At 45.0% G+C, this 25,400-nt stretch overlaps 1 protein-coding gene and 1 pseudogene across 1 annotated transcript; one reads left to right on the forward strand and one right to left on the reverse strand.

Moving 5' to 3' along the window:
- Positions 1-5,101: 5,101 nt before the first annotated feature.
- On the reverse strand, positions 5,102-7,322 carry LOC136468835 (protein FAR1-RELATED SEQUENCE 5-like). The gene is made up of 3 exons (XM_066467254.1): positions 7,314-7,322; positions 5,792-6,987; positions 5,102-5,144 (listed from the first exon to the last, which is right to left on the reverse strand). Exons 1-3 carry the CDS (start codon positions 7,320-7,322, stop codon positions 5,102-5,104), a joined length of 1,248 nt encoding a protein of 415 aa, XP_066323351.1.
- Positions 7,323-16,118: 8,796 nt separating this feature from the next.
- LOC136476148 (heavy metal-associated isoprenylated plant protein 33-like) lies at positions 16,119-23,437 on the forward strand (annotated as a pseudogene).
- Positions 23,438-25,400: the final 1,963 nt, after the last annotated feature.

The following is a 25,400-nucleotide window of genomic DNA, read 5'->3' on the forward strand; positions in this document are numbered from 1 at the left end:
CAACCCCTCCACTCCACCGACCTCGATGCAATCACCGAGGTGCTCGAGGAGCGGCGGCCAGCTCCTCGACTTCGACTATAGGAGGTTGGAGTGTCAGCTCGGCATCTTCCTAGGACCCCAATCATCCTGGGAGGGCCTGCGCCACCTCACCTTCTCATTCGCCAACATCATGGCGTAACTTACCGGGGGAGAGCCGCTCTCCCCAAAATACCTCATTCGGAGCACCCCGACAGTGCTCCTGTTCGGTCTCCACAACGCCGCAGAGACCGTTGGCCACCTTGTGGCGCAACGCATGATTCCATCCCCCACGAACAATGAGTTCGTGGGGGTGATCAAACACATCGCAGAGTCTTTCCATGACCTCCTAGTAGAAGAGCCAGAGTCGCCCTTTGGCTCTGACTCCAGCAGGGGGAGCCATCACCCCTCTCGTGAATGCTTCATGATAGGTACCCTCGAGGGATACGTCGAAAGCATCCACGAGGAGGATGCTACCTCGATGAATGACCTCGATGATGAGGTCAAGGGAGATACAGGAGCCCCAACCCGCCTATGGGTGGAGCAGCTGAAGGCCACCTAGAGCTTGAGGAAGCGCGACTCCAACTCAAGAAGAAACGCACAGAGCTCAATCGTGAGATTGAGCGCCATGGAGATGGGGGGCACGCATGCTCCATGGCCCATGACGTGAACCGGAGGATCGTCGAGGATGATCAAGCGCTCCCACACTTTGCCCGAGCAAGCTAGAACATCGCTGTTGTGGCAGCCTTGCTCAGGGGGCTTTCGGTGCCTATGACGCACAAGGATTGATGGGCCCACCGTGAGATTCGCACGCAGCAGGCCAAGAGCTCGCTGTCTCAGCGACGGGAGCTCAATGCTAGCCAACGCATGCCCTTAGTGTGACCCGACAAGGATGCATCGGTCCACTAGGCACCACGCAGTGGAAGGACGCGCATCACAGTTCCAGTGCAGGAGCATCTCGGTTGCAACCGTGATGCGCGCGACACCCTCGATGCCCATCGGCGTACCCGAAGCAATGCGGGGGAGGGGGCCAGCCGATGTTACCACCCTCGATAGGGTGGATGCTACGACCACAAGGAGGACTGGAGTCATAGCCCCAAACCAATGGGGCCCCAGGCTTTTGGTTGGCATATCCTCAAGGCGGCTTTCCAGCCCTAATACCGCTTGCCGACTAACATCCCAAAGTACTCCAAGGAAACGAACCCTGGCTTGTGGCTCAAGGACTACCAGCTCGCCTATCGGGCTGGCGGTGCGGTCAATGATGACTTCGTCATCTGCAATCTCCGCCTATTCCTGGCCGACTCGGCATAAACATGGCTGGAGCATCTTTCGCCCAACAGCGTTTAGAGTTGGGCGGACCTGAAACAAATCTTCGTGGGGAACTTCCAGGGCACTTACATGCTTCTTCCATCAGTGCAACGAGCTCCCCAATGTTGCCAATGCTAATGTCATCGGAGCCTTCCTACTAGGGACCACCTGTGAGTCCCTAGTCCATAAGTTGGGACGTAAGGGCCCATGGACTACCAAGGAACTCCTCGACATCGCGACCAGCTCTCTTCCTATGAGGAGGCAGTTGGAGCAATTTTCGATCGCTCCAAAGGCAAGGCAAAGCGGAACGAGGACGCTGACGAAGGCCCCTCCGACTGCTCAAATAAGAAGAAGAACCAGAAATAGCGTGGGGGCTCGCTCGTGGTCACTGCCGAGTGAAAAGTCGGTCGAGCACCGGCCGAGGGCACCCCCGATCACTTCGACAAGCTACTCGAGGGGCCATGCCCAAACCATGCCTTTCCCGTCAAACACATGTACAAGGATTGCTCCCTCATGAAGCGCTTCTTCACCGATGGCTCCAAGAAATGGGAGCAAAAGAAGCTCGAGGCAGAAGCGACGATGCTAGAGAGAAGGACAGTGGCTTTCCATTGCCAGATGGCTACCTCATGATCTTCGGTGGGCCAGAGGCATACGACTAGGGGTCGGATTTGCTACCGAACAAAAGCAGTGGCCCTAGGGTGGGACCCGAACCGCTTCAACCACTATGGCATGGAGGCGCACGCCCGAGAGCACATCTCGGGCACATCCTGATGCGGCTGGCGGTCGCATCAGACCATGTTGGGAGACTCACATCGCCCATCGCGTTAATAGGCTAGCACTGTGCTTCCAACTCCCTGCCTGACCACCGTCCAACGTCAGTCGATCAGCGTCAGTTGACTGGCACTATACCGCCAACCCCCTGCATGACCTCTGTCAGGGGACCCTTTGACCATTCCGTCCGCTCAGATGGGATGGAAGACAAGAACGACGCATGACGCCTACACGTATGCCGCAGCGGCCAATAGGACCACGGTGCGACGCCGCTGCCACCATGATCTACAGGGTTAGCGGGACCCACACGAAGAAGAGGTCGGCGCACCCCTAGGAGCCTTATTTCTCTTTCTTTTTTCCCTCTTCCCTTTTCTTGGTCTCTAGTATCCTATTCTCTCCCCTTGGTCTATGAAAGGGAAGGCAGGGCACCACTCAGGAGAGAGATCGATTGACCGATAGATCGAGCAGTAGAAACATCGAGCAATCGAACCACAGAGACTTAGGAGCTCCTCCCTCTCTCGCCAGTTTGTAACCCCCTACTACAAATTCAGTGCTGGTAACACGAGCAGCCCGAAACTGGACGTAGGGACATTCGGCCTGAACTAGTATAATACGCGTATCCTCTTAGCACACCATCCGAGCCAGACGCGCAATATTATAAATTTACTGATTGGTGTTTACTCGAAACACCGACACAAAGTTTTTGATTTCAGAATACAAAGTTTGAAATATTTTTGTACAAAGTTTGGAAACTTGTAGTGTAAAGTGTTAATTACAAAGTTTCCAAGTTAGATGTATCAAAGTTTTATAGCATGCCATTAGAATTTTACAGTGTGGTAGTACAACGGTCCTTAGTTCAAACTTCAAAAAATATTTCAATATGCTGATATGTTGTGAGACACTGTTCCCCTATGGCCCCGTTCGCTTCACTGAAAAAATAAGCTAAAACACTGTTCCAGCTGATTTGTTGTGAGCGAAAAACACTGTTCCGGCTAAAAAAACAAGCTGAAAAAGACGGATTATAAGAGAAACGAACAGGGCCATAAAGTTTCCGATTTTTGTGTGCAAAGTTTGGAATAACAAGTTTTGAATCTGAGTTTTGTTTTAAATATGCTAGTAGAAAGTTTTTAAATTATTTGTAAAAAGTCCTTTTAAAATTATTAATTTTGCTACTAGTTTTTTTTTTAGAAAAGGGTTGCGTTTTATTAATATAGGATACAGGAAAAGAACTAGTACATCTAGCCCCCATAAAGGGCACCCCTCAAGAAAAGAAAAATTACAGCCAAGTCCTCTGGAGGAGCACCCCGCGGCCTTCGCCGTCGTCGCCGACCGATGTTGCCGCAAGCTGGTCCTTCTCCACCTCCCGCAATGAAGAAGGCATGGGATGAAGCTCACGGCCGAATTCCAGATCGACGAAGAATCTTCATCAAAGTTTAGGGAGCCCATAAAAAACATGCCCAAGGCGTGCCGTTGATTCGTCGAACGCCAGTTGCCTCACCGTCCAACCCCAGACGATGAACAGCAAAACCACCAAGGGGATCTGAATACACCAACCTGAACACAGGAAGGTGGATAGCTAACCTCGCAAGAAAACTTCTGACGCATCCACCAAAATTGCCTTGGAGGAACAAAAGATCAATGGATGACACCCCATCTCCATCGAAACATCCACCAAAACTCTTCCATGTCTGCCACCATACCATGGCTTGCGAGACCAGTGTCGTCGATGAAGGCATGGGCATCGCCGGCACAAGTAGAACACAGAGGAATCGAACACCAATGCAAAGGAAAACATCGATGGCATACCCGTCACTGTCGAATCCCCCGCAGAAGATGCTGTCACCGAGCACCATGCACTCACCATCACCATCGAGACTCACTCACAATGGAAGGAGACAAAAGCAGAGAAGCTATGGAACAACCAAAAGGAACCCGACGATATTCTCACTGGGACAAAATCCAACCCTAAACTACCTAAAACTACCCTAAAAAGAGGGGATATGTACACTACCCACCGGATCCATAGCTCACCCTGCTCACTGGGGCTACATAGGCCGGCGATGGTCAGGAAAGCCGGCGAAACAATCATCTTAGAGTCGCCCTTGCGTTACTATTTGGAAGACTCTGGATAGCATCGGAGACTATAGACATTAATTTATCGTGTGTTTAAATGGGCCTACAACCTGGCCCATGTGGAGTGCTAGATGGGTCAGATAAGTGAAAGCGTGATCCACTTCTCCCCGTGGGTTGGTAATGTGTGCGTCACGTTGGTAGCTGTACTCGCGCGTCTGGATGGCTCCACGCTCTCAAGAATCAGAGCTGGAATGTCGGTGGTTTAATTGAATTCTCTTAGGTTAGCTGGCTAATCTCGGTATGAATATTGCTTTCCTCCATATAAGGTCTCGCTTGGTACAGGACTCTTCTCGGTTTCGGCTCTGGCTCTGACTCCTTTGAAGGAGCCATGTCAAAAGGTTGAGTAGGAGAAGCTATTTGAAGTCATTTTTCACTTTAAAAAAAGAAACCAGAGCTGTTTAACAGCTCCGGCTCCTCCATAGGAGCGGCTCAGATTCTCTGACTTATTGAAGCTAAGTCATAGCTGCCTTACCTCATGCCTGATGCCCTCCATTTCTCATCCAATGGTTGATGAAAGAACCCACTTTTTCACCCCAAATAGCATAGGCCAGCTGTAGTTCTAGCCCAAATACAGCCCAAGCCCAACTTGGAATTATACGTGAAACAGACAACTACAGGAATGCTAAGTATAAGTACTTCCATAGCAGAATTAAATAAGCATTTACTAAGTATTTTCAATAGTTTACATGGTCCAAATAACCAAAATAAACTCTACTAAAAAGCACCACTACATCATATACTATATACAAATATGTATAATCAGCCATAGAATTGTTATGGCTAAAACAAAATAATCTTCGCCAAGAGCCATCTATTAGCACATACTAGACGAATTTGCCCATAAGAACAAAATATCCTTCCATGTGAGAGCAACCTAAAGATCTTGAACAGACATACCAGTCAATTCCGCTACGATCCTGCAAAGACAAAGGAAAAGTTAAAACAGGAAGAATTGATAGTTAATTCTATATATTTAAAAAATTATAATACTATCGAAACTACCATTATCAAATCTATAAAGCTAGTGAAGACCAATGTATTATGGTCGTTATGAGCATTATCCATGGATTCTTGAGTTTGTACACCACCACCATTCTCTTCATGTTGCATAAAGCATCCAAACTTGTTTGTTAGCTAGTAGTGATAAATAGTTACAATATATAGATATTGCAAGGGTTTTCAGCAACATACATTAGATTCGTTTGGTACTTTCTTTTTGAGCTTTCGAGTCTTGTCGAGCCAACTTCTTTGCCGCTTTGAATTTTTTGGTTGAATCTCTTTTTTTCTTTAAGCATGCAGCGCTAAGCATGTCTTCATCTTGTTGAACATTAGGCTAGACATTGTATGAATTAGACAAAATACTTGTAGACGCACTGATTTTCTCCTTCAGTTGATTACTAAGACAATCAAGTGCATTATCTACCAATACGGAACACTCTATTTAGCTTGCAGCTTGATATGCCAAGTTCAGAAATTTATGAGACATAAACATGTAGCGGAGCATAGCATCCAGTTTTGGATTTTCAATGATGCTCCTTCCTTTGTTGTCCTGTACGTTCCATACCTTGCTTCCCTTGTCCAACACTTCAGAATGTAATGATTGGGCAATAACTTGATATTCATCAAGTCAAGAACTTTCAAAGCATGGCCACACAAAACACCAGTCCTTGTAAATTGCTCACAGTTGCACGAAGTTGTTTGCTCTAGAGGATCACCAACAACTATGCACTCTTGTTCAGAACTTAAATCACCATTAGACCTCACAATCGAAATAGCATATGTGTTATTTTCATCCAATGCTCTAGTGCATGCTGCCATGGATCTTTTATATTCAGCTTGGAATGCTTTAAATATTTGGGGGGTGTAAAGTTTGCTTGCTTGCACTAGCATAGGTGTCCTCATTCTTATTCTAGGTAGCTTTTTCCTAGCTTCAAATTCTTCATCTAGTTCTTTGTTTCTTTTTCCTTGCACCCCTCTTTCAAAATGCTTTAAGAACCGAATGATGTAAAAATATGATTTCAGATGGGTTTTCAAGTCACTATTGAAACTCTCACTTAATTGTGTGCTTCTCATACCCAATGTGAAAATATCCCTCATATAACATTCAGCCCATTTTTCCTCAAACTTGTAGATGCTATCAAGCCATGACACCCTCTTATTGTCAACCTTACTCCTCATGATATTAAATGCTTCTTCAAAGGCTATCTTGTCCTCAATGCTATACATGCAAGCACTAAAATCTGTCAAAACATGTGATTCTTCATCTTCATCATTTTTCTTATTGCATAAGTGCTTGACAACATTTTGCATTATGTGATGAGTGCACAACCAAGCTTCTGTGAATACCTCCTTAATAGCATTTCCCATTGCAGTGTCTTGATCAGTAAATATAGCTCTAGGTTGTTTCCCATTCTGTGCAGATAGAAAAGCTTTAAATAGCCATGTAAAAGATGCACATGTTTCATCAAATAGAAGAGCAGCTCCAAAAATAGTGATCTCTCTGTATTGATTGAATCCAACAAAAACACCAAAATGCCTATATTCTTTGTTTTTGCCAAAAGTAGTGTCAAAAGTCACCACATCACCAAAGTGAGCATAATCAATTATCATCTTAGCATCAACCCAGAAAACATTAGTTATATGTTCTTCCACATCTAATTGTAGAGCATAGTGGAAAGAAGGGTTCTCAGAGATCTTGTCTTGAAAATACTTCAGCATGCTTCCTGCCTGACCATATGCGAACTCTCTTTGACACCTCCCCTGCAAGTAATTTTTTGATCACGACAAGTGTAGTTGAGATTCATTGGTCCTCCAACTTGGCAACTAGCCAAATCATGTGCAGCTTTTGGCCTAATTCCTAAATCATCGGTAGACTCAATTTCAAAAGCTTGCACTTCTAAAATATTTCTTTGTGATAGCATCAAATGGAAGGTTTGTGGCAAGTGAAGAACATGATTGTGCACAACAATTAGATCAAGCACTTCATAATTCTAGCTCCTTCCTTAGGCAAAAGATGTTGCCTTTACTTCCTACCTCTAGAAAGACTTATGTGGAGCTCAAGGTAGTGTAAAGTGTAGCATACTTACCTTGCACATGTTGCGAAGTCAAAATCCGGATCTAAGGAGAAATAAGTCATACAATCTGATCAAGAGGTGCCAGTGTGTGGTATTTTATGGTTTTTGTGGAAGAAATACTCCTTTATGGTTTTTAATCTCTTTCTTCCTTCACCATAGGTTTCTTTTATAGAGGTCATGGCAATCTTTTGATTTTTATCTTTTTTTCTTCTTTCCTTTTGGACTTTTTGAGTCCATTTTCTTTGGACTTCTTTGAGTCCTTTTTATTTTGGACTTTCTTTTGTCCATTTTTTTCTTTTTTATTGCTATGCCTCTCTTCTTCTTTTTTATGAAACATTGGTGAAGCGAGATCGAGAGCTTTCATGGAGCTTTCTTTTTTTTGTGGATGCATGGATGGAATTTTTTTTTGTGCTAACTTCCAGTGTAGAAGCTTAGCTTTATTTTGTGGGTGGTGTGTACGTGCTCTTGAATCATGAAAGCATGAAATATTTCTTCACAAAGTATCACAACATTTTGACAAAGCTCAGTACAAAAGTAAGTAGCATGTTTGATAAGGTTTTGAAACAAATTCATCTTTTGGCCTTGGTAGGTATTAAAAATATCATCTAAGGAGCATGCTATTTGAGTTTTTGATTTTGTAAATAAATCCTAAGTACTTTGCAAGAGCGGGCAAGTTTCATTTCCATCCTACTATATCTCATATTCCAATCACTTAGATAAAATGGGTTCCCTATGATAAGTTGTTCACAAGTGTAGGAATATTTGTGAGGAATAAAGAGTATGCAAATTTTTAATCATAGGATAACATGGAGATGGAGCATTGTAGAAAAATCATATTTTAATTTGTTCAATTTTAGTTTCAATTCAAAACTAGGGAGTGAGGATAGTGTTGCACAAACTATCGTAGAAGGAGTTGAGGGGAGTCAGAGGTGGTTTGGCTGAACTAGAAGTTCAGTCAATCCTCTCTGGAGCATTTGGCCCTATCCTTCTGCATGATGATTGCTTGATGTTGTGCAACATGTGGGGGGGGGGGGGAGATCTCGAATGTGTGGCTGTTCTACTTGAGAGATCTCCCCCACACTTATTCTTGTACCTGCTTTATTGAATAGCAAAACAAAAACAAACAAGGGCTCTACAAGTTGGAATACTAGGGAGCCCAAATTTTATTTTATTATTATATTTATTATTTATATTTATTATTTTTATTTATTTGTTCACCAATTTTTTTTATATATATAATTCTTTTTAGAATAACTCATACAAGGCTGAGGTAAAAATGTAAAGTATTCCTAGCCTTGTTTTATCTCCATCATAGATTACTTCTGTTGTTTATAGAAATGATTACTCAAAGTTCATTAATCAAAATGAAACACCATGTCTAAATTTGATTAAAGAATGCTATTTTAACCTAAGCACCATGCTTAATTTAAAAAGTCTATGAATGTGCCACACAGGCCTGTGTGACTACACTCAAACCAGAGCATATATCAGAAACAAGGGAAGCATGAATTGAATGATCAAGATGTATTCTTATGGAGATAAAAAAATGAGTCAAGGAGTTGGTGAACTTTTATTTACCTTTGCATACCTGAGTATTCTTACCGGTCGCATTCATGGATGGAAGCTTTGGAGCTGCTGCAGCGACGACTTGATTATAGAAGGTCCATCTCAGGTTAGCACCAAGGCTAGACCACACACATAGTGAGTGTGTATGGACCATGGGCCTTGGTGGTAAACAGCAAAGGTATAGAAGAGGAGAATTCTTGATGGAGTCAGGTGGCACTTTGGTATTTGTGGTGGCCATGTGGGGCTAGCCTACTCCTCTCTCTTCTTCTTTTTCTTCTTCTTTTTTTCATATATCATTTTTTCTCTTTCTTTTTTTATCAATCTCTTCTCTTTTTTAGCTCTCTTTTATATATATATTCTTTTTTTCTCTTTCCCCTTTTCCCCCCTCTTTTTTCTCTTTTTTATATAGCAAGGTAGAGCTGACATCATCATTTTTTTGAATGGCCTTTGATATGGATGGAACTTGTAGTTAGGCTCTCACCATCCTCCTCCACACTTAGACTTTTGTGTAAAAGTCAAGTGTGTAAGTTCGAAATCTCCTTTTTGAGTGTGTTCCTTCACCAAAGGGCATCAAGGTTTACAGTTGATGTAGCTCTCATGTTCTCTAGTATCGTATGTCCCTTGTTCTTCTTAGTCTCAACCTGAAATGGTTAGTGACAAGAATACCCGAAAGTGCATACTAACTTGACAACATGTTCTTTCTTTTATTAAAAAGAAAAGTTCTTTTTTACTATTATTATTGTTATTGTTTTTTATGATAATCTAGGGTATCTCCCGCCAGTGCTTAGTTTATGGTCATAAGCTTGACCATCAAAGCTAGGACAGAGTTCATAGCCAGAAGCTATGATTGGATTTGATGGTGGAGGCTCTAAGAACTCGTCCTTAGGAGCAAGATTTTTTTCGAAATGTAAGTTGCTCCATTGGAGAAGAAAAAAAGAAAAAGGAATATTTTTTTGAAAGGTAAAACACAAGGATACACGGGTGAACTAGGTTCAGAGATTCTACAGCAACCATTCCCCGGCAACGACGCCAGAAATGCTTGTTGGTATTTCTTAACGCATACAGAAATAATCCGTAAGCGCATGGAATTACCGTTGTAGCATTTCACACGGAAGTATTTAGGGTATCGTATTTCCACGAGGAACGGATGTGTAAAAGTCTCTTAACTAGTCCACCTAAGATAATAAGAAGAAAGATAGCTCGGGTAGTAAGGTTTTCTAGGGCTACAGATCCTAAGTCAAGATAGCTTTGCCATTATAGACTTGCTTCGGGCACCGGATAACACTTGGTCCACCAAGCATTGTCGACCTACGGCTCTATGCCGTACCTAGACGTGGGGGATTACGAGAAACGGATAGGGCTGTCAGCACCTGCCGCCTACCCCTCGACCGTAGGGTACGAGGCAAACAAAGGTAGCCTCTAGCCTAGACACCAAGTCCATGCTATCGACTACTACTCTAGTGTCGATCAGAGTTATCTATCTTTATCAGGGCCCTCTACTAGAGTATCCGCTACAAGAGCGGACGATGAACCCACAAGTAAATAATGAACGAGACTAACTTAAAGTAAGAGCTCACCATCATAGAAGAACACGAACCTTGCACTCCAAATAGTACTAGATTCGCCGAGGTACAAGTGAAGAGAGAGTCGGCATCCCCGGCACTCCTTCCGCTCGGTGTACAAGGTTCGCCAAGTACACAAGTGGAGGTAGCCGACAACTCCGGTACTCTCCATCTCTTTCTCTTCCTCACTCACTCCCTAAACTAAGAATAGCTAAAACTATAAATAGGAGTGTAGCTCTTCTCTTCTTGTCACATTGTGTTGTCTCTTGTGTTGATGATATGAGGAGGAGGCATTCCCATCTATATATAAGAGTGGAATGGTCGGTTGTAGGGAATATTCCACAAGATCCCGCATGCAACCGCCTTGGGAGAGCCACCAGGAGATGCCACATGGAAGGGGGAGGCGATGCCTGCATGCAGGGGTGCGGGCGCACCCTAGGTGCGGCCGTACCCAGGTGTTGCCTCCCCGTGACCGTCTTCCGCATGGTGGTCGTATGTTGGGCCTAGACCGCTTCCACGTGGGTTTTTGGCCCAGATTCAATAGGTAAGTGGGCCTTCCTTCATTTGCTTGTTTTGGATCTGTGTTACGCTTTTCTCCTATTGCGCATTTTGACTATTTTTCATATGTATTCCATGTATGCGTCCTGCAAATGCACAACTCACTAAAACATATGGAAATCATTGGGGCATTTAATTTTTTACCACTCTTACGAATGACACCATAACATGTGTCACTGACACATGAGTCACTGACATGATATTTTATATACCACTCACCTCATAAGTCTGGTAAAAAGTTAATTATTCCGAAATCATTAGTTTAAAGCTCTATTACTGGGTTTGGTTTTTATTTGAGTGAATTTTATACGAATGTTGGTGGTTAAAATTGAGAGTTAAAGGACCGCCAACACTCAGCAGCAGACCACGCGGACGCAGACGCGGTGGGGGCAGCGGCGGCACGGACGCTCGGCCGCGGCGGCGCGCCAATCCCGCCCAAAATTATCCCGTACGCCGTCGCGCCATTTTTTTGCCAACGGCCGCAGGAACAAGTTAGGCGTAGGTCATTCCTTGAACCCGAGCTGGGCCTTATTTGGGCCACGAAACGCAACTGGGCTGTGATTTGGGAGGTGGAAAGGTGCTCTTATATCAACCGTTGGATAGCAAATGAATGGCATCGAGCGGGGGGCAACCTATGACTTACCTTCAGTAAGTTAGACAATCCGAGCCACCGTTGGAGTTCTCCCAAACTATGCTTAAAATACTACTATCATAAAATAGACAATCACTGTTAGACTATTATTGCCAGTGGTTCATACTTTTAATCGTTAGTGATAGTACAACCGAAAGTAACATACCTGTTTGGTATGGCTTAGTTGAAACCAACGGCCAAACGATACGCTTTTTTAGTCTATTTTGGTCACGCTTATTCTCAGCGTTCCTATTTGTATTAAAAAGCAGAAGCTAGATCATACCAGCTTATTTGGCCTCACTCTTATTCTATTTGTGCAACTTATCTGAAAAGCGCTTTTAAGATAATAAGCTCTACCTAATAGGATTTTCACTGCCGGTTTGTTATCACTGCGAGTTGTAGCTACGAACGGGCAGTTAAAGTCCACATATCACAGCTAATTGTAGCCATGAACTGACAGCTATCGGTTCATGGATTCAACCACCAATGATAGGCTCTTTTACCACAAAAAATCGTAACTTTTCATATATGGTCATATCAAGATAAACTCTATATAAAATTATATAATTCAAAGATATCCGAAACTTTGTAGTTGACAACATTTTAAGTTTAGGTGGTTTATATGTCCAAATATTCAATATAAGTTCTCATATTAGATTTGAGATAGTTAACCATGTTAAATGGCGATAAAGTCAACATCAAACTTGTAGTACTTGACGAGATCTACAACTTTTTCATTTGATATCGTTTAGAGCATTTCCAGAGCCTTTCTAAAAATTATTCTCTAAATCATCATTTGGAGAGTCTTTCGAGTAAAAATTATTTTCTATATTTTTTACCCTCCAACAACTTTTCTATATCTTGTGTGTAAGTCATCCTCGCTCTTTGTTTTTGGCTAGCGAGAAATCTGGAATAGAGGATGTCTATATTTGGATATTCAATTGAAGATGCTGTTGGAGGATATTTTTTTCACCAAAATCTCTATTACTATAAATTAGAAAAGATATAAAGAGTTTGTTGGAGATGCTCTGAGTGTCAAAATATAATAAAAGATTTGTAAACATGTATGTAGTTAAAAGAATATTAGCAGTTGAAGGTGTTTGGATGCAGGGACTAAAGTTTAAGAGGTGTCACATCGGATGTCACATTATGTGTCGTACAGGGTGTTCGAATACTAATAAAAAATAAATTACAGAAGTTCTTAGTAATTCCCGAGACGAATTTATTAAGCTTAATTATTTGTCATTAGCACATATTTACTGTAGCACAACATTGTCAAATCATGAACTAGTTAGGCTTAATAAATTCGTCTTAATAAATGAGTTTGAATTTAAAAAACACATATTTATTTTTTATCACTAATGCCAGGTTTAGACAAGTGATGGAGTAATCTAATTGTGACTATCGTGCAATACAACATGCAAACGTAGTGCCTATTTTTAATCGTGTCATATTATCAAATCTTAATCTCATTAATGTTGTAATCTTCACCATCAGCAATTTGTAAGATATTTCTTCCTCTTATATACTCCCTCCATTCTAAATTATAAGTCACTTTGATTTTTTTGGTTTATCCAATTTGCTATGTATCTAGACGTAATACTATATTTAGATACATAGCAAAATGAATATATCAAAAAAGTCAAAGCGACTTATAATTTGGAACGGGGGAAGTATTTGATAGACTCTATGACTTCTGATATATATAGAGTCGCTACTCAAATCATCTTGTGTTATTCAATTTCATGCCTTGCTTACTGAGTGATGGCTTTATATGGGTAGTTTTTATCACCATTAGAGCAAGTATAATAGCAGGCTGTAAGCTGGCTGAATGCTGAGGTGGAGGGGAGAGGAGAAGGGAGAGAAGAGAAGTGCGTTGTAAGTTTATAGCCAGCTTAGACATAAGAACCGAGAAACTTTGTGAGAGAGATAAGTGGGCCATGTATTAACAGTGAAGAGCTAATTACTATATGAGTGGGCTAAGAGAAGGCTACAAAGATCCTTACAGCCGGTCTGCCGGCTATATTATTGGCCTTGCTCTTAGAGGTTATGATGATAGCGTTTAGCTATATGTTTTTTTCTAAAAAAAATATCTCATATTATGTATGTTTGTATTTTACCATTTACTATCATTTAAATGTCATTCCCAAATGTAAATGCATTAAGTATGGTGTATGTATGTGGTTAGCTTGATGTTTTTCTTTCCTTTTTTTTATCTGTTTTTTCTTTTTCTTAATAATGACATGAGTGGGTAATAGTGGAACAGGTATAAGGATATTTAGGGTAATTTTTTTGTATAATGATAGTGGTGGATTTTATCAAAATATCTAAAGGGCACTTTGATTTTATTTCTTCTGACTAATATGATAATTTTGGGGCCTTATGAATGAACATGGAGGTTCCTTTTGGTGTAATCAACCATGTAGGGAGATTACTATACATGGCATCAGTCTGCCTCCTAGGATGGCTGTGACTGTGAGCCCATGCCATACCGCTAGGACTCGACAAAAAGCTCGCACCTTGATAGCTCGTTTGACTCGAGTTGTTAGTGAATTGACTCGACTCAGTTTGTTTATATTTTTTTCAACAAGGTGACTCAACATTTCTGCTGGCTTGCGAGCCTAATGAACTAAAGCTGGTGGTATTGAACTTATGTTAGTCTTGTATAAGTTGATGTCTTACATTTTAAGAAATTGATCGCTGGCTGGATGTAGACCCTAGAGATTTGGACTTACTACCACTTTATCCTAAATGGATATACAGATAATTATTAGTGAATTATGGATATATCAGGGTGTAATACTGTAGTGTATTTCTATATTTATATATGTCAGTACATGTTAATTTATTTTATTTTTTTGAGTGGAGTGTTAATTTATTTATTTGATTTCATGTTTATGAAAAGATTACTTTTGTATTTAAAGGCCCAATAGACAAAGGTCCAGTGAGAAAATGACTAGGGCCATGCTTCTGATTCGGCTTCCCGTTCCCTCCGACCGCGCCCAAAGCGCCGAATCGACACGGACGGACACGGAAGAAGGGGAGCCAACCATGATGATCCAGGCCGCGCCGCCACCACGCACGCCGGCCGCCGGGTCATCGGCCTCCTCGTCTCCGCCAACAGGCCAGGCGCCACGCTGGCATGCGGCTATCCTGTGCCACCGTCCACCGGCGACCGGCCTCCAGCTCCTTGTGGCCTCAACCTCTGACTCCAGTCCAGGGCTCCAGCCTCCAGGCCACTGCCCACCGGCGGTGACCGGCCGTCCGGCCCTCCTCCCTACTAGTATATCTCTCTTTCTTTAGACAAAATCATTTAGAAACAAAAGGCAGTTTTGAATCTAGAGCTCTTTGCTTTACATTTGTTGCCTTCTTCACGTTTCAGTGTCCAAAGGACTTGTTCTTGTTCACATCTATCAGTGTTGTACAAGATGAACAGCGTATTCAAGGGCTTCAAGGTCATCTCTCAGATCTTTGGTATGTAATCAACATCAGCATGTGTGGATTTTTATGTGGTTTCATATAGATAAAAATAAGGAAGGATTTGTGACGATTCTGAGAAAACCTTGAAAGCTCAAGTTCATTTCTTGTGCGCCAACTAATTCTTTGTTGTTCATGTATAACATTCTTGCAGTTTTCCGACTGATGTGAAGCATGTTGCAATTTGAAACATTGTTATTAATAAAATTTTAGTGTCTTTCAACTGCCAATAGCATCTTCTGTTGGTGGTGGTGGAGCTGCGATTCAACTCACGGCAGTGCTAGCGCCCGGACGTCAGGACGGATGCCCGTGTCCGAACCGCGCCTGCACTTCGCGTACCGCGCCCAACCCCACGTGGCGTTTGCGCCGCGCTTGACCCCTCGTGCCCCCAGTAGCTGCAACAGGTAGTTCACGTTGCAATATGTGCAACACCCGATCTACTTTCGAAATATCCAAATGCAACACTTGTAACATACGTCTGAAGACAAATAAAACATTTGAAACGTGCGTCTGAAACACTCGCAAAAGCACTTGAAAACACTTCTAAACCATTGCAAACATACGCAACATCAAGATAAAACACTTGCAACATATGTGCAACATCTAGATAGACATCCTTGCAACATACGTCTAAAAGTAGATGAAACATTAGGAACATAAGTTTGCAACATACGTGTGCAACCATTGCAACATATGTAACATCTCGATCTACTTTTGCAACATCCATACAAAACACTCGCAACATACCTCTTAAAACATCTGAAGCACTTGAAACATACGCTTTCAGCACAACATCTATTTGCTGCCTTGGATGTATGGAAGCTCATCGACATGGAACTTGACGCTGGCACGGAGCTCGATGCAGTGGAGTGGCTCGCAGCTCTGGTGGAGAAGGTGGCCAGCGCGGTGGAGAACGACGCGGCGGTGGATGGCTGGGTGGAGATGAAGGATGGCAAGCGGTGCGCTGGAGTGCGGTGGAAAGAAAGATGAAGGATGGTTGTAGCATTTGAAGTCGTGTTTACGATGAGCAAGGAGGATGTCCTCAAGGTTCAGGTGTGTGAGCTTTGCTTCTTCTCTACTCAACCACCATTCTTCTTGTTTTGGCTGCCATTTTCCTCCAGCAGGTGGAGGCAGCTTTTGCTTGTGTTTGCAGCATGTGTTCCCTTCCAAGTCTGCTGCCATGTTTTTGTTTCTTGAAAATCATTTTTGTTTTGCTGTGTTGGTGATGTTTCCCCCCTCATTCTCAGACTTTGACGCTGAGAGTGAACATACACTGTGATGGGTGCGAGAAGGTCAAGAAGACCCTCCACAAGAAATATGGTAAGAGAGAAAAAAACTCATCTTTTGTTAAAGAGCGCATTGCTTGAGTTTTTCTTGTTGATTAGTGTTTTCTTTTCTCAACGTTTGCTCTGCATTTTATGATGAAATTTTGACGAAATTGATCCGTAGGTGCCTATCAAAGCAGCATCGACGCCGAACAGGGGAAGGTGACGGTGTCCGGCTTGCTGGATCCGGACACCATCATCAGGAAGCTCAACAAGGCCGGCAAGCCAGCGCAGCTGTGGGGCTCCAAGCCTGGTGTGCCTCAGAATGTCCACCATGGTGGTGGTGGGGGCAAGGGCCAGCCCAAGGACGCCGGCGGCAAGGGCCATTCCAAGGATGGCGGCGGCGGCAAAGCCCAGAAGGGCGGAGCGGGTGGTGGCAACCACAAGGATGGTGGTGGCGGCGGAGGCAAGGATGCGAAGATGGTGCTGCCACAGCAAACGTAGCAACAGCTCCAGCAGCTTGTTAGCACCCGACGACGCTGAGGAAGAAGGAAAAGCAGGCAGAACAGAAATTACAGAGATAAGCTACCATGAATGATTAAAACTCAATTTAGGGTTTTACAATTTTTCTCTTCCTGTTCCTCTCCCCATTCCTCTTTGCTACTTATACTATATCTTCTAGTTGATCCAGGATGGGCCAATCACCCAGGAGCTGGGCTTCGTGACTCTCTTGGGCCAAATCTGTGGTGGGCCGGTAAGCAAGCTAGAAGTAGTAGCATCTTCTTCAGGTGCCTGGCCAGCACTGCTGATAGTCCCTAGGTCTTCAGAGCCGGCATGTCCCCAAGCCGGCGCACGTGGAAATTACTGATGAAGAGTTACAAGCGGCTCCCAGGTAGCCAACTCCGGTGGAGTATGTGACCATTGGATGAGACCCTGCTCCATGGGATGATCTCCCAAAGTCCAGCGACATTGTAGAATATGAAGGGGAACTTGGAAAGCATGTAAGTCAGATGGCAATGCAGAGGATACCTGTTGATCACCTAGAGACAACTTCAGCTAGGAAACATGAAAAACTGGGTGAATAGATGAAGATGGTGGTAACTCCAGTTTGTAAGCTACTAGCCCAAGCTTCTCAAGAATTTTGAAAGGACCAAAGAAGTGAAATGACAGCTTGTGATTTGCATGGCGCAGCAGAGAAGACTGCACATATGGTTGGAGCTTCAAGAACACCTTGTCACCCACTGAAAACACATGCTCTGAGCGACCTTTGTCAGCTTGACGCTTCATGCAGTCCTGAGCACGCAGCAAGTGTTACTGGATAAGCTCCTGCATGTGTCTATGACCAGCAAGCCAGGACTACAAATCTGGGACAGGAGCAACCGATTCCACATCCAGACCCATGCGTCGAGGAGGAAAGCCATATAGGACCTCGAAAGGCGACTTGCCCAATGCAGAATCGAAGGATGTATTATACCAATACTCCAAAAGTGATAACTAGCGATGCCACTGGGAGGGGTAGGAGTGAGAAAAACAGTGGAGAAAGGTCTCGAGGCATTGATTTATCCGTTCAGTTTGTCTGTCAGTCTGCAGGTGGTATGAAGAGCTGAGGCGGAGAGAAGTACTGGCTGCCTTAAATAGAGCCTGCCAAAACTAACTCGTGAAGATCTTGTCATGATCAGAGATGATGGATGTGGGCAGACCATGAAGGCGATAAACATTGTCTAGGAACAGCTGAGCCACAGTCTTGGCCGTGAACGGGTGCTTCAACGCGATGAAATGAGCAAATTTGGAGAACTTATTAGAAACAACCAAAATGGCATTGGCAGACCCTGATGTGGGAAGTCCGTTGACAAAATCCATGGAAATGATCTCCCATGAGTTTTTAGGAATCGACGGAGGCTGTAGAAGACCTGGGTAACGGGCGTGGTTAGGTTTACCCTGTAAGCACACTGAACAGGACTGCACCATGTGCTAGACATCGGCTTTCATGCCAGTCCAGAAGAAGAGACATTTCAGTCTAGAGTATGTAGCTGGGGCACCGGAGTGACCACCCATCGGGCTAGCATGAAAGGCTGTCAAGACTTGTTGTTGGATGGCTTTACTGGATCCCAACCAAATGCGCCCTCGGTAGTGAATCACACCCTGGACCAGAGAATACTAAGGAACAGACTTTGGGTTGATAGCCAATTGTGACAGCAGCTTTGTAGCCTTGGAATTAGCTTGATAGCTAAGCACCATAGCATCTAACCACTGATGGGTGATAGATGAGATAGCCATAATTTGCTCAAGATGGCGACGCCGAGACAAGGCATCAACGGCTCCATTCTCGGTCCCCTTCTTGTATAGAATCTTGTACTGGAGACCCATTAGATGAGCAAACACCTTTTGCTACCATGCGGTATGAAGGCGTTGGTCGTTGAGGTGTGTTAAACTTTGATGATCCATGTGGATATAGAACTCTGCTTGGAGAAGGTAATGTCGCAATGATCCACTGCCAACAAGATTGCCAAGTATTCCTTCGCGTAGATAGTGAGGCCTTGATTTCTTTGGCTAAGTGGCTTGCTAATAAAAGCAATAGGATGGCCGTCTTGCTGGAGAACAGCTCCAATCCCTAAACTAGAAGCATCTGTCTCAATGTGGAATGGCTGATTAAAATCAGGAAGAGCTAGGACTGGGCCCGAACATAGAGCAGCTTTGAGCAGTGAAAAGGCTTCAGCATGAGCAGGGGTCCACACAAAGACTTGATCCTTCTTGAGCAACTCAGTTAGGGGCTTAGCAAGAATACCAAAATGTCTGACAAATTTCTGATAATAACTTGCCAAACCGAGAAACCCACAGAGTTCTCTGATATTGGATGGTACTGGCCAATCTGCAACTGCACGCACCTTTGCAGGATCTGTAGACAAGCCATCTGCACTAATCACGTGGCCTAGGTAGGATATGGACTGCCGAGCAAAACTGCATTTGGATTTTTTCAACTTCCACTGATCATGTCGGAGCCAATCAAAGACTTGTTGAAGATGCATGACATGAGACTCAAATGAAGGACTGAACACCAGGATGTCGTCAAAAAAGACACTAACAAATTTGTGTAGCCTAGGAGCAAGGGTAGCGTTCATCGCACCTTGGAATGTACCTTTGCGCAACAAAATCTGATGAAAGCCAGCCCGTAGATCCAGAGTAGAAAACCAGCGGGCATGTGCTATCTCATCCATGAGTTGGTCGAAGACTAGGACAGGAAACTTGGAATTTAGTGTCAAGGCGTTGAGGTGATGGAAATCCACACAAAATCGATAGCCGCCATCCTTTTTGCGAACTAGGAGTACCGGAGAAGAGAAGGAGCTATGGCTATGCCAAATCAACCCCTGGGATAACATCTCTTGCACCTATTTCTCAATCTCGTCCTTGAGCTTCGGTGGGTACCGATAAGGTCTCACTAGAACAGGTGCCGCTCCAGGTATCAGAGGTATCTCATGATCATAGGCCCTTAATGGCGGCAAGGAAGTAGGAGGCTTGAACAAGTCAGAGTAAGCATCCAACAGGGACTGTAGCTCAACTAGCAACGGCGGCAAATCCGGTTCAGCTTTCTCAACAGCATCCACTGAAGCAATGTGAAGCAATAGTTGCTGAGGAAAGGAAGTTGGAAGCCCCTGCAACACCGTTAACTGACCATGGTATGGAATCGCCATCCACTCCTGCCAATGGATCTCCATGGGACTGTATGTTGCCAACCAATCCATGCCAATCACCACATCAAAGGAGCCTAGTGGTAGCACCCTGAAGTCAGACTAAAAAGAACAATCACCAACTGACCAAGGCACTTGAAGCAGCACGGCCGAGCTGGTGAGCTAAGTGCCGCTAGCAACCAAGATAGAGCTAGAGACTGGGACTGAAACAACACCTATCAAGTGAGGGACCAAGGCTTCATGCACAAAGGAAGAGGAACTGCCTAAGTCAACTAGAATCTGCACTGGTACTGACTATAACAAGCATGCGAAGCAAATCAAGCTAGAAGCTGGCACACCAAAAAGTGTAGACTTGGAGAGTGTTAAGCAACACTATTCAGTAGGCGGAAACTCCTCAACAAAATCAACTAATGAATCTTCTGAAGAAAATGAATCCTAGAGAGCATCGACTGCATGAAGGACCTTGGGAGCATAGACATGATCCTTACTCCATTTGGCGTTGCATTTGAAACATAGACCAAGAGCCCACCGATACGCCTTGACAGCCGCCATGGTTTCATGGTTTGGCTGAGCAGTCGCCCCGGCTAGAGCAGCAGCAACTGGGGCCACCACTTTGTCAGCACGTGGTGGAGGCGGGGGCAGTAGCAAGGGTGATGCTGCGGCCGCTGGCAGTCAAGGATGAAAAGCAGCCTACCAATCACCACCATGTGGGGCTCATAGATTAGGAGCCATGCCCACCTTTTCCTACAGTAAAGCGAGACGAACAGCAGCATCAAAATTTTGTAGACGCTGAACAAGAATTATTGCTCTAATGTCAGAACGAAGTCCATCAATGAAACATTGAGTGAAGAATAGTGGGTCGACATTAGGAGAATAGGAAATGAGCTGATCGACTAACTATGAAAATGCGGTGACATAAGCTGAGATAGACATCTGTTGACGGACACTGAACATTTGACGGAGGAGATGCTCATGCTGATCACGATCGAATCATTCGTGAAGCAATTGACAGAAGGAATCCCAAGTTGCCGAGGGCAGCTGGGGGGCAATAGATTGGTACCAAATTACTGTTGGACCCTCCATATAGTGTTCGACTAAACCAATCCAAATAGAAGGATCGACATCATACGTGTTGAAATATTTCTCACAAAGGGAACGCCAACGTTTTGGGTTGACCCCATCGAACATTGGAAAGGGAAGTTTAGGAAGCCTGCTAGTCAGGTGGCTGGGACAGTTGGGATCAGGGTAAACGGTTGGTATAGGAGGGGAATTCTAGAGATGGAGGGGTCTGGGATGAAAATTGGGATGGGGTGGTGGAGGGGATGAAATAGATGTGAGGGTGGATGATGAACAGGATCAGGCACCGGGCGTGGAGGAATGACGACGGGCGGTGGACAAAATTCAGATGTAGGAAGACGAGAGTGATAGTCAGGAAACATACCATTGGCCGAGGCATGGGTCCAAGTCATGATGACTCTGGACCCAACATCCTATGCACTGATGTCGACGCGGTGCCCGCTGGGTGGTGTGGCATGCAGACCGGTAGCCAAAGCCAACGCAGTCACTGCCAGTGGTGAATGAAGTGCGACTGGGCGGTGAGATGAATCATCAAACACCTGGCGGTCGAGGTTCTTCACCAGCTTCTAGACGTCCTTCTGGATGTCATCTAGGACGTCATCCACGCCTAGGCACCATGCTTCTAGATCTGTCGAGACCTTCTCAAGCGCGGCCACCCACGGATCGAACTCCAGCTTGACGGTAATGTCGTTGCTAGTCTCCAGAGTGATGAGGCGGTGGCCGTGGCCATCGGCAAATGATGCTTCAAGGGAGGCGAGGCATTGTTTGACGGATGCAGACACCGGATCCAAAAGCCATGACTCGATCCCCGCTAAGCGCCGCTCGAGCCTAATAGGTTGGGTGGAGATTGATGTTTCCAGCGAGGCAAAGCAGGAGTCGATGGAGCCGGTGCGGTCGGCGAAGATGTGGTCGCGGTCATCGAGACAGCGGTCGAATTCGTCGAAGCGGGAGTTGAGCGCGTCGAGGATTTGCTTTAGGGACGGTTCCATGGCGCTACGAGCGCGATTGAGCTAGGTATAGTGGTGGTGCAGAGTTGGGGGCGACGGCGGAGGGGTGGCGGTGACGGAATGGCCAGGATTGGAACTAGACGTCCAATACCAGGTGTTAGCACCCGACGGCGCCGAGGAAGAAGGAAAAGCAGGCAAAACAGAAATTATAGAGATGAGCTACCATGAATGATTAAAACTCAATTTAGGGTTTTACAATTTTTCTCTTCCTATTCCTCTTCCCATTCCTCTTTGGTACTTATACTATATCTTCTAGTTGATCCAGGATGGGCCAATTACCCGCGAGCTAGGCTCCATGACTCTCTTGGGCCGAATATGTGGTGGGCCGGTAAGCAAGCAAGAAGTAGCAGCATCTTCTTCAGTGCCTACCAGTGCTGCTGACACAGCGGCAGCAGCAGTTGCAGATGAAGGGGCTAAAACTTCTGCCGTAGCTCTTGGGCGGCAATATGCCGGGATTCACCCTGGCTGCGCTGTTGAAGGACCCCAAGTCCGTCAAGTTTGCCCTCGCCGAGGATGACTTCGACGACGATGGCAGTGAATTCAACGATGAGTTCAATGACTTCGATGACTACGACGACGACGGCCTCGACGATGATTTCTATGATGACCCCAAGATGATGATGAAGCCCATGGGTGCCGGTGGGGGCGACAAGAAAGGTGGCAAGAAGGGTGGCAGCGGGAATGAGATCTCGACACAGAGTAACAGAAATGGTCAGGGCCACAACATGGGTGCGAAGGGAGGCGCCCTGGGCGGCGGGAATCAACCGGCCTAGGGGAAGAAGGGCGGCGGCAATGCCACTGGTGTTGGGGGGCCCATGTCTGGCATGCTGCCTCAACAGCAGGGCTTGGTGAGGCCTAACATTATCGGTGGTGTCGGCTTCCCTGGTACAGGGCAGATGGGCGGTGGTGTACCCATGCGTATGCCGCTGAGCATCCGACCATGGGTTTGATGTATTAGGGTGGCGGTGGCACCAGCACTGGTGCTAGTGGTGTCGTACAGGGCATGCCAGCGCTAGGGTTCTACCAGGGAGGAGGTGGCAGGCCGTCGGGCGCCGAGATGCTGCAGGCTGCTACTGAGGCCGGGAACCCCATGGCGTATGGCCTTGATGCAGCAGCAGCAGACGATGATGAATGGCCATGGCCACCACCATGGCCATGATAGTGTAGGGTACCCATCAATGGGCTACGGCTATGGCCGCCCACCAATGCATTACCCAATGGGCTACCCAATGCCCCCGCCCCATTCGCATTCTAGGGATTACAACATCTTCAGTGATGAGAACCCGAATAGCTGCTCGGTGATGTGAGGGGGAGAGAAAAGATGGCGTCGACCAGTTAGCTTCGTCTTGCTGCCCAAGGTCACAGGTGATCAACATCGCCATGGTTGAAAGTTGAAATACCATGGCTCAATCATCAGTGTACTTTGAGTGCCAGCTAGAACTTATCTTTTTTCCCTTTCCTCTTCTCTTTCTCTTTTTGTCCTTTCTTTGGAGAAAGAAACTTCCTTGAATGCGAAGTTTGGTATAGTAATTATGGATAGTCTTGATAAGGGAGAGATGAGCCTTTTAGCCTATTCGCTAGTTGGTTTCTGAACTAATAAGCCTGGCTGGTGCTGATTTGTTGTGAGAAGAAAATACTGTTGGCTGGCTGATAAGCCCTGACTAAAACCAACAAGTGAACAGGCTTATAGGCATAGCCACCATCCAATTGGGGTGGTGTTTGTGGGCTGTGGCTACATAAAAGGTGGACTGAAGGTAGAGCAATGTTGTTAATCCAAGTAAATCAGTGTGCATATGTTGTGGTTTACATTCTAACTATATAATGGTCATGGAAGTTCAATTTATATGATAGCCAGCTATTGTTTGGTGCATTCAGACCTTTGCAGTTGGATGAATCATGAATAACACATAGATATATCCACCTGTGGGAATTTGATCTGGTTTTGCACTAATATAGATACAACTGTCCTGTATTTTCAGATTCAGCTCACATGACCTTTGAGACTTTGAATTCATGTATTCTGTCATTCTACTTTTCACATGGTGTGTCTTGTTCCATTTCCTTACATCGCTTGAACACAAGTGACAGAAAATTTCCTAAACAACTCGGTGAATTATGTTGGTGACACCTATGACAACTATAAACTATGCTATTATGAGAGCAGAAAATGTCTCTAGGCGAAATGTACTCTGTTCACTCTCCTCACTTGTCAGGCACAGCTCTCAATATTTGTGGTATTTTAACCTGCCATTCTCATTTTGCTTGTAAATTTATCTCCTACAGGATACAAAGGAGACACCAAGTTGCAGTAGGTGAGCACCGATGCAAACCTTCAGCTGTGCAAAGAAAAGATTGATCAGGAGCATTTCAGTTTTATGGCAATATGCCCATATGACTATACTAGTTTTTATTGGATTTGTTTCGGCCAACAACTATTAGTTGCTGAATTCTTACTCTTGGTAGTAGTAGAATTCTTACTCTCATCGAGAGAGGATGACACTAGGAGTTGGGGCAATTTTCTGTTTTATTTCCAAATGCCATGCCAACCGGAGGGGTTGGGGGTATATATTTATAGGCTCCTAGCTAGCCAAGCATATGCCAAGATGCTAGTCTAAGATGCTAGTCTAAGATGCTGTCCTAGATACTAAGATATTGTCCTCTAAGATGCTGTCCTCTAGTCTAAGATGCTGTCCTAAAAACAGACCATGCAGCCACAAGGACCATGTGACCAGCACAGCTCCATAAAGACCAGCCAACACATGAGACTTATCCCATTATTCTCCCCCTAAGTCTTGTGCGTTGTCTTGTGGGAAAGTTGAACCATCCCGGTCCTGGAGCAGAGCTCAAGGAACTTGATCCTCCCAAGGGGCTTGGTGAGCAGGTCCGCAAGCTGATCCTTGGTGTTGATGTAGCTTGCCTTGATGCTCCCGTCCTCCAAACAACATCGAATGAAGTGGTACCTCACCTAGATGTGCTTACTCCATTCATGGAAAATGGGGTTCTTTGCTAGGGCCAAAGCGGACTTACTGTCCACCCTGAGCTCCACCGCTCTAGTGTCTCTACCGAGAAGATCACCAAGCAGTCGAGCGAGCCAGAGCACTTGAGTCAAAGCGTTGGAGGCCGCTATGTACTTGGCCTCACAGCTGGATAGGGCCACCACCTGCTGCTTGACCGACTGCCAACTAACAAGGCACTTGCTGAGGAAGAAGAGGATCCTGCTTATGCTCTTGCTGGTGTCGATGTCGCTGGCGTGGTCGCTGTCGCTGTACC

This window comes from Miscanthus floridulus, chromosome 8, assembly GCF_019320115.1.
Source record: "Miscanthus floridulus cultivar M001 chromosome 8, ASM1932011v1, whole genome shotgun sequence".
Classification (NCBI taxonomy): domain Eukaryota; kingdom Viridiplantae; phylum Streptophyta; class Magnoliopsida; order Poales; family Poaceae; genus Miscanthus; species Miscanthus floridulus.